The 9504-nt window shown below is 42.2% G+C and overlaps 1 protein-coding gene across 1 annotated transcript; it reads right to left on the bottom strand.

Annotated features, from left to right (window-relative positions):
- Positions 1-44: 44 nt before the first annotated feature.
- Positions 45-8970, bottom strand: mcmbp (minichromosome maintenance complex binding protein). Its single transcript, XM_061837206.1, has 16 exons — positions 8776-8970; positions 7885-7976; positions 7619-7759; positions 7474-7515; positions 7312-7401; positions 7069-7204; positions 6756-6901; positions 6578-6675; positions 5585-5757; positions 3590-3713; positions 3393-3510; positions 2254-2419; positions 2002-2135; positions 1306-1473; positions 1040-1128; positions 45-354 (listed from the first exon to the last, which is right to left on the bottom strand). The coding sequence occupies exons 1-16, from the start codon at positions 8840-8842 to the stop codon at positions 228-230; spliced, it is 1911 nt and encodes a 636-aa protein (XP_061693190.1). The 5' UTR covers positions 8843-8970; the 3' UTR covers positions 45-227.
- Positions 8971-9504: the final 534 nt, after the last annotated feature.

Genomic DNA, 9504 nt, shown 5'->3' with positions numbered 1-9504 from the left:
TTTCACGAGTTATTGAATAATCTCAGCTCATGGGAATGCCAGGATGCCATGGAAATATGTTTTCTACAACTTTATTTACATTTGGAAACAATTATAAACACTAAACTGGGTACAGTTGTGAACTCCTGGCCTGTAGCCACAGCTTCAAAATCAACAAAGATGAAACAAGAACCTTTTTTTTTTTTTTAAATCATATAAAGTATCAAAAGGATAACGCTCTCCAAAAATTACAGCTCATTTCCGTTGACAGTCTTGTGCTGTTCCATCCTGTAACTACGCTGAATCTCCAAGTGTTTGGCCCTGAGCCAGATGTCTCTGGACAGAGAAGTGTGTCCCAGGCTCAGTGACAGCAACCTGACAAAAGAAAACCCAGTCAAGAGTGTCCCATCGCATCATTTGAATACATCACAATGTCCCTCATAATACATGTTACACTTCTGAAAATAATCTCTAGGCACCCCACAAACATTTAACAAAAAGTGCTCAATCATGTATTTTTGACTATTTAGTGGAAGAGCATTTAATTCTTCTGGCTGTCTATGCATTACTGGTACAGATATGTTAAATTCCAACACTATCTGTGGCACACTGGTTGGGAATTATAATGCAGTCAAAGCTAGTACTGTTTGGTTAAACTTTCCATTCATTTTCTATAATGCTTCTTGATATGGTCACAGGTGTGGTGGAGACTATCCCAACAAACTTTGAAGTGTGAGGCAGGGTACACCCTGAAGTAGTCACCAGCCAACCTCTGAGCACATAAAAAAAAAACATTCGAGACCCACGGACAATTTAGAGTCTTCAGGTAATCTACCATGCATGTTTTTGGGATGTGGGAGAAAACCCATGCAGGCACAGGGCAACACAGGCGAAACAGGAATTTGAACCCTGATCCTCAGAACTGTGAGGCAGGTGCTAAACCAGTCGTCTGGGGTGCAGTAGTACTGTTTGCTTAAAATTTCCGATTTTTTTATTTCTTCAGGTGACCTGTGTAATTTACCCCAATTTTATCAAAAATGAAAAATAAATTAGAGCCCACCTTGCCACAACAAGCATTCGATGGAGGTCCTCAGCACTGATGCTCTGGGGGTCGTCTTTCCTCATATCTACAAAATCATCCTCAACGGACTGAGGACAGTACGAAAAGAAGCATTTCAAACAGTTGGAATCATAAAGGACTGTTCAATATATTAATATAAACTGCAGCCTATGTAAAATGTTTTGTCCATTGGGCTTGTAGACTTTGGGCTCCTGCCAAGTTTTCGAGCATGTAGGAGATGTAAGAGAGGTGGAAAAAGGCCTCACCTTGGTCACTTCGTCTGAGATATTGTAGTCCAGCTGCCGGGCTACACCAAGGTAGAGTCGGAACTTGTTGAACTGTGAGGAGGTCTGAAGATGTATGGGGATGCTACGGAGATATTCATCCATGTGCTCCGGAGCCACCTGATGCTGCAGGTGTAATTGACAGTCTGACTGTGGGGTCGGAGAAAGAAATGTGGTAAATGTTTGACACTTTTGATTACAGATGATGGAATGCAATCGCTGTCATTGCATCACTGCGCACTCGCAAGAAGTAAAGCTTGACCAGCCCTCAGAGTCCAATACAAACACAACTGGACCTCTGACCAACGCTTGAGGTTGTTTACAGTGCGCTGCCCTTCTCTGCAGACTGACGCCTCTCCCTGGATTGTTCCTGTGGCACATAGCGGCCGCCATGGCAACATATCAGTCCAGCACACAAGAATAGCACACAGCACATTCCTTGCACTGTTCACAACAGAATGAGACCCAGGCTAAAGCCTCGAGCTGGAGGGGGTTTCTGTGTCTAGCCAATGGCAGCCGAGACAGAAGCGCGATGCTGGCTGGAAACAACCTCCAGCGTCGGACAAGATCCAGTCTCAGGAGAGGCTGACAGAAACTTAACACCTCCGAGGCCTGGCTGGAGAAAGACTTGCTTGTGGCGTAGGCGTAAGTGAGATCAGTGTGGCTGCGAGTCCTCACCGGCAGAAGTGAGCGGCCCTCTGATGTGACAAGCACGTTAATATTGCAGGGGAATTCCATCTGGTGGTAGTTAAAGTCATAATCAACCTTCTGCCATGAGATCACATTCCCCAGAGCTGTAACATTGTGAACACCTACAGCACCACACACACGCATGAAACAAAAACAAAAAGACAGCCTTGTTAAATGCCCAATCACGCCTTCTGAAGTCGCCAACTAGGGTCGACCCCTTGTGGCATGTACAAGTTTCACCTGTCGTGTCCAGCTGTCCTTGCTCCAGTTGGGTTTCATCAAGGAAGAGGGAAGTGTTTTTGGCCAGCTGCAAGGCTCCGCTCACAAGTCGGTTGGCCACGTAGTCCTTCTTTGGCACCAGATGCATCTGATTCATGTTTTCAAGGCTCATGCCCAGAAAGAATGACTACAGTGTTGGGATAGAAGTGAGGTTGTGATTCGACTTTACATTGGAGGGAGGCAACATTTAATGTGTGGATTAGATTCCACGACATATTTGGTGTTTCATGGTTGCATTATGTCAGCGGCAGCACATTTCAGATCGCTGAGCTTTATCGTGTCAGCTCAAACGCGACCGGATACACTTGTTACCATAGCGATGACAGCGACAGTGGATCGCATCCTCCGTGTTATAAGAACAAAATGTGGTGCTTGGGAGAAGACTTTCATTCAAGGATTGCTAATGTTTCGACCTGACTGATTAGACTACATGACCTGAATAGAGAATACTTCTGAAGGTACTTAGTATCAGTTATTGATTTTTCCAAACTATGATCAGTGAATGGCCCCAAAAATCCTAATCATGTAAAGCCTAGATGAGATGACAGAAGTCATTTTTAAGAAATATACTCCTCACAATTTCAGAAAATATTTTGTCTTTTTGGGGAACTTCATTACAAAGATTTACAACAAGTGTTTGCTGTTCAACTTACATCTCTAATGTCAAATACCAGGTACGTGTTTCTCTTTTGAAATTGAACCAAACTTTAATACTTAGACACCAAAGAATAGCCAACTCAAGATTGGGATAGAGATGCGCTACATGGAACATATATTTTTGTAATTAATAAATATGGCAGATTTGGGGTTCTAATCTTAGCTCTGGCCTTTCTGTGTGGTGGCAGCATGTTCTCGTTCCTGTTGCTCCCTCACTATGTTTAACAATAGGTGTGAACACAAACGGTCGTTTGTCAATATGTGCGTTGCAAATGACAGGCCACAAGTCCAGGTCGTAGCCCGGATCTTGCCAGGTCAGGTAGGAATGACGCCAGAGCTCACCCATGACGTCAAGGTGACAAACACCATAGAAATTGAATGGCTAAGTGGAGATAGCACGGGGGTAACATACCACAAAGAAATGAATCTCAGCTTTTACTTACAGAAGGAACAAGTTGTTGAATGACCTGGTAGAGGCGTTCAGTGTATGAAGAGCTGGTGGGACATCCACTCAGGTTCAGTGTGAACTTGCCCAGTGGTAGCACATCACGCCTGGCATACCTACAAAAACACCAAGCCTGGATTGAAATCAGAGTCTTTGGATTTCAGCCAGGGAACAACGCTAACACGTGACACATACACACTGGAAACAAGATGCAGGATGAGGTACTCGGCAGCTAGGGAATCCCCCAGAAGGATGTGAGTGAGATACATGTGCAAGTCTCGTCTGACGGACGCCATCTCACTCAGAGTTGAAGACAGAACTGAAGAGGTGGGACAAGTAATAATTAGGTTTAACGATCAAAAGAAGACAGACATGTAACAAACAGATTTAGTTTTTGCACCAGGGGCTGAATCTTTGATTTTAAGGATCTCCTGACACTGGGTCCCAATCAGATAATTTGCGTTAAAAAAAGTGCACCTCCAAATTTTCTCAAATGAATATACAGTATATGTAGCGCTTATTCCCACTGGGGTTGCGGGTATGCTGAGGTCTGGCCCAACAAACTTTGGGCAAGAGGCAGGGTAAACCCTCAAGTGGTCACCAGCCAATCAGGGCACATATTAAGTATTTTGCGCTTTTGTCGCACTTACAGGCAATTTAAAGTCTTCAATTAACCTATCATGCATGTTTTTGAGATTTGTGAGGAAACCGGATTACCTGGAGAAAACCCACACAGGCACAGGGAGAGCATGCAAACTCCACGCAGGCCAGGCCGAATTTAAACCCGGGTTCTCAGAACTGTGAGGGAAATATGCTCAACATGCACACACCATGCCGCCATGTGTATAGTTACACATACGCAAATAGATACGAAAAATGGGCGACTAAACAAAATTTAAATGGGATTTCAATTTTGGCTTCTCATTATCATAAAATGTGTTAGAATCAAAGAAAAACAATTAATGTGCTGTGGTGTGGGTTGTGTATGCACTCAGTACACACACTGTGTTCTGTGTCATAAGTGTTGAATGCATGTTCAACTGCCTTCCCCGAGTGGGCTTTATTCTGTTTATTCACAACCTAGTTCAAATGTACTGCAAAACTAAACACACAACAAAAAGAACTACATACATATTTTTGAATACAATACGTTGTTGTAGACATCAATTTATGCCAACAGTAAAGGGTAAACCCCATTGACTGGTTAGATAATATTAGCATTAGTTTAAATGCAACTTTTATCTCTTTTTAAAATACAGCTCCATGTGAGAATAGCACCACACTGCCCCTAAGAGGCCAAGATGCACCAACAGCAAACAGTCAGGACTTTGTTTAAAAAGACAAAATGGTTTTCACCCGCCTGTCCATCTTGACATAAAATCAGACAACATTTTTTCTGTTTTAGGTCAGTTAAGATTATTTGTATTTGCGAAATGACAAAATATTGAGAAAAGTATTTTTTTTAGTCAAACATACATAATAGAGAATGCAGTGAACCCCAGGACTGCCAATGTTTTTAGCCATGGTTGTATTTTTTTTTTTTATACAAAAGTTTTTACATGATTATTTTACTTGTTAGTCATTTATTTTGGTGGCTGTTATAAGTTTAGTTTAAAGTTAGTTAAAGTTGAGTTTAGGTAGTTAAATAAATACTAAGTCTGTTGAGTATTGTTTATGAATCACTATTTCAATATTAGTCAAAATAAACAATTATGATTTTTTTTTTATTGTGTTGCAGAGGGCAATGTGTGCGTGCGCTATCTGCGTGACATCCCCATGCCCACACACAAACAGCATGCGTTTGTTATAAACACTACTGGCATTAAAACAAACCTATTATTTTTCCATCCAGCAAGATCTGTTGTATTAGTGTGTCCCTTAGTAAGCTGGAGAGAGGACAGAAAATGGCTAAAACAAATCATGATCACTAGAAAATCACGTGATTGACCCTGATTATCACATGATCAGATCATATAGTTGGGTTGGCGAAGAGCTTGGCCAAATATTTAGTGTGAACTTACACAACAGGAAGTTTTTATTCTCTCTTATTTATGCGTGTGATAGGGTGAGATAAATGTAGCTGTGGTTTAGTTCATACACAGGCATGTTCAACAGAGATTCAATTTGAGGGAAAAAAAAATAGCACAGCATGTCTTGCGATCAGTGGCCAAAGAAAAGGACTTTACTCACAGGCATGGTTGTCTTGCAGGATGCCACAGGGCAGCAGAGGGTTGTTTTGTGCCAGTGTTTTGACAAAGAGCATGTGGAGGCGAGGAACCAGCGAAGCCGGTGGGCTGTGCACTCTCTGCTCCTCTGCTGTCTCCATTGAATCCGAAGCATCGATGAGGGAGGAGATTGCGTCCCTGTGTGGATGTACAAAGCCCGATGACAGACATCCAGGTCCCCATATGAGGAATGTCAAACCACTCTGAATAGTGCAGGGATGAGAATCACCAATTTGGAAAAACACTGAAAATGTCTGTCGATTGGGGGGGGGTGTTTGAGTTTCCTCCTGGATATTTTTTGCTCCTGTCGGAACACAGAGTGCACAGCACTTTGCCGGGAATGTCCACTTTTTGTATGTGTTCGGTTAGACACGTTGATACCGTTTTCGGTGCTATCTGCACGGTTAGACTTTTTTTCAAGCCATGCCCGTCTGAAACAGTTTTTGATTCCAGCATCCTTGTCAATTGCCCTCGCTCGATCTTCATCCTTTTTTTATAACACTTTTGCCATCGTAAAACTTTGATAACACCGTCGCTCAGTTTGCGCTAAGTCCCACGTGCCATTATTGGCTAACAAGTTACACTGCGATTTCTGAGAACCGAGAACACGTACATGGCAATGGTGAAACTTGATTAACCACTAACACGATTGGATCGTTATACTGTACAACTCTGTTGTCCAATCGAGTAATCTGCCGCAAACAAGTTTTAATGTTTATGTCGCAAAATACAAATATTTACACTCCCGAGCAAGTTAGAACAGCATATGATAGTCATGCTTGTGCTAGCACTAAGCTGAACTTGCAGCTCGGAGCCCACCACAGAGAGGCAGGCGCACGATACCCCCTGCCAAATTTTCTCAACGGATTTGCGCTTATCTCGAGAATGGTCATTTTGGTCTGAAAAAGTCGGAAATCCGCAGATTGGCGGAAAGTTCTCATCCCTGATAGTGTCTTACTTGTCTTCTGCCAGAGCGGTAAGAGCAGGGCTCACAGAGAGGATCCCATAGACTTCTATTATGTCATTCAGTTTGAAACTCTCCCAGTCCTCATAGACCTGGCACAAAGAGACCTTGGTTTATGGCCTAAGTCATTGATAACAAGCCTTGAGCAAATACCCAGTGAGGGATCATGAACCTTCATTAAGCAAGACGGGCCTTTCTCGTTTGGTAGCGGGAAGTTGAGGTCGAGATGTGAGGTAGAGGCCATGCGGGTGGGAGCAGCTTCTGTCTCCTGCCGCTGAGCGTCACCCTTGCCCTGTTGATCAAGGGGAATCTGAAGACCTGCAGATTAGCGACAGGAGTAATCGCATCAGAATCAGAAACACATTTCTCCCCTCACATATTGTTAATGGTTCAGTCGGTCTGTGCTCTAACAGAGACACTGTCGTAATCAAAGTTCATTACATCAACTGCCAAAACGACAAATGCAGTCTGGAACGCTGTCATACCCGCATGAGGTTCCCTCTGTTTCTGTGGCTGAGCGTCCATGCCGTCCATGTCGTCGTCTTCATAGCTGCGCTTTTGTCTGTTTGGCACGTATGAGGTGGATGGCAGCACTCTTGCTTGACTCACGTCAGCATAACAGTGTAACAGAGTTAAGGGGAAACTAGACACATGTAATTAGACATACAAATTGCTCGATAAGCCTTTACATTTTGCTACACACAGTAATTCAGACACGATGAGGATATATCTTTCACCCACGAGTTTTCACCAGGAACAGGTACACAGTAGAAAGTTTGTCTTTCTGAAGTGACTATGTTTTTGGAGTTAAAATCCACCTGAAGATGAACAAAGGAGTCATTTATTAGGATACAAATGAATCTGGAATGTTGTCCCTGTGGTGGACTTACCCCGCTTTCTGTCATATCTTTGTACTTCCCACACCTTAAAACCTGGTGTTGGTTAGACAAAGTAAAGACAGTAATATATAAAGAGTACTGTCAAATATGCAGTGAATGTGTTAAAATGGCCTCAGAAAGGGATGGAAATGCTCACTTTTGCTTGTGATGAGGGATCAACAGTTTCATACACTCTCATGTAAAACTCTGGATCAAACATGTCCTGAATTAAACAGCGGAACTTGACAAGGCTGTCAGGCTTTAGGTAGTGCAGTGGTACGTCATTCATAGATGGAACCTGAAACAATACAAACAATATTTTAAAGAGAAAGTATGCTCTGACAGGTATTAGATTGGATTCATTATAAACAGACAAAAAAAAAAAAAAAAAAAAAAAAAAAAAAAAAACGATCTCAGTGTTACCCAGGTGTGAGCATCTTTCTCTGTTAAATGCTCTTTGAAAAATTCAACCACTCCTGCTTCCCAACCAGGATATGGGTTATTCTGAGATCCGGCTGAAATATCAACAAGCTTATATTAGCAATATAATAGTTTCCATTAAAACATGGAACAACAGTTGACACAATGTAATGTACTACCAGGAAAGACACCTGTGGAATAGTAGTGCAAATCTAATAAATGCATAATTACCATAAAACATCCACATGGAAATGAACATCTCCTTTAGTGAGATTAGTTCAATACTACACTATGGTGTAGTACAGAATTGAAAAATTAGGGATGTTCGATCCCACTTTTTTTTAGACTCATACCAGCACTACTACCTCCATTTTTGTTTGATGCGCCAAATGAGCAATTGGCAGGAGTGTAGTCCCAATTACTAGCAAAGAGAATTTACTAACTTCATTTTTTTTTTGTATCATATAGGCAGCCTCCACTGGTACTCGATAAATATTGGCCGATACCACCTCTACAGAAAGTCATTCTCAACACGTGGATGTCTTTTCACTAGCTTCAGAATGTTTGCGAAAACAAATAAAAAAAACAAAGACAAATTTGGAGTTTCCATGTCCCCTCGTTGTGTCCAGTTTAGTCACTTCACGCGTGTGCACGCTGGCGAAAGCTTCTAACCAGTCGACGCGTTTCTTCCACAAAAAAAAAGTTGAACTCGCGTAGCTGGACCCGAGCGTGAGTCGCAACGTTGTTGCTTGTTGGGCGGCGGAAAACATGCAGTTTGCTGCCTCCGAAAAATGGAACGTCACGGTACATCATGGCCACGAGCCCCCAAGCTAGCCAAGTACACTGACGAGCTGAGCTTTAATGTTGAATGTGAAGTTCGCCGGAGGGTCTTACCGAACATATCCTCGACAACACCCAATGGGTTGTTAATCCAGTCATGTGTGGAGGGCATCGTTGCCATAGACGAATACTGGACGTGTGTCACAAAAAACAAGGTAAAATAAGCCAACAATTAGTACTTGAGTTCACTTCAACGGATGCCAGAAGAAGCTAGGGCGGGAAACAAACGTCACTCGGAGAAGGCGGGGATGCGTTTGATTCAAATTTAAAGATCTAGCGGCGCTAAAGCGATAAATCTATCACTACTATGTTAAGTGTTTGTTTTGTTTATTTTATGTTGTTGTTGTATAAACGCCAACTATGCCACACTGACAAAAATACACGCTGAATAAATCCTATTACGAAAACGAAGAGAAAACTAAAACTATTACCGTGCCAAGACTACCTCCCGCCTATAAATTGTAGACAAAACAAGCCGTGATCTTTGTTAAAAAAATGTTGAATTTTAGTAGATCTCTATTTCATATCTGTTGCTGTTTTGTACAGACGTCGAATAAACACAATGTTATAGAAATCAAGCTAAATCCGTGGAGCATGTGATATCCGTCTGAGAATTCTGGGTTGCACTTATTTCGGAACTTCGCAAGCGACGGAATTGGACCTTTCGTGTTTAGAATTACGAGAGTTTATTTGTCATTATAATCAGAACCTATAAAATTTTGAAGAAGAGGAACATTATATTATTATTGCCCCAGGGCTCAAATTGCTCTTGTATTTTACTGG

Source organism: Syngnathoides biaculeatus, chromosome 12 (genome assembly GCF_019802595.1).
Source record: "Syngnathoides biaculeatus isolate LvHL_M chromosome 12, ASM1980259v1, whole genome shotgun sequence".
NCBI classification, from domain to species: Eukaryota; Metazoa; Chordata; class Actinopteri; order Syngnathiformes; family Syngnathidae; genus Syngnathoides; species Syngnathoides biaculeatus.
This window is presented reverse-complemented; position numbering and strand designations above follow the sequence as displayed.

Coding starts and splice junctions, on each gene's coding strand:
- mcmbp (XM_061837206.1), bottom strand. CDS start 8,842: ATGGCAACGATGCCCTCCACACATGACTGGATTAACAACCCATTGGGT. Junction 7,402..7,473: donor AAGATATGACAGAAAGCGGG/GTAAGTCCACCA, acceptor GTTCATCTTCAG/GTGGATTTTAACTCCAAAAA. Junction 6,676..6,755: donor GCCCGTCTTGCTTAATGAAG/GTTCATGATCCC, acceptor TCTTTGTGCCAG/GTCTATGAGGACTGGGAGAG.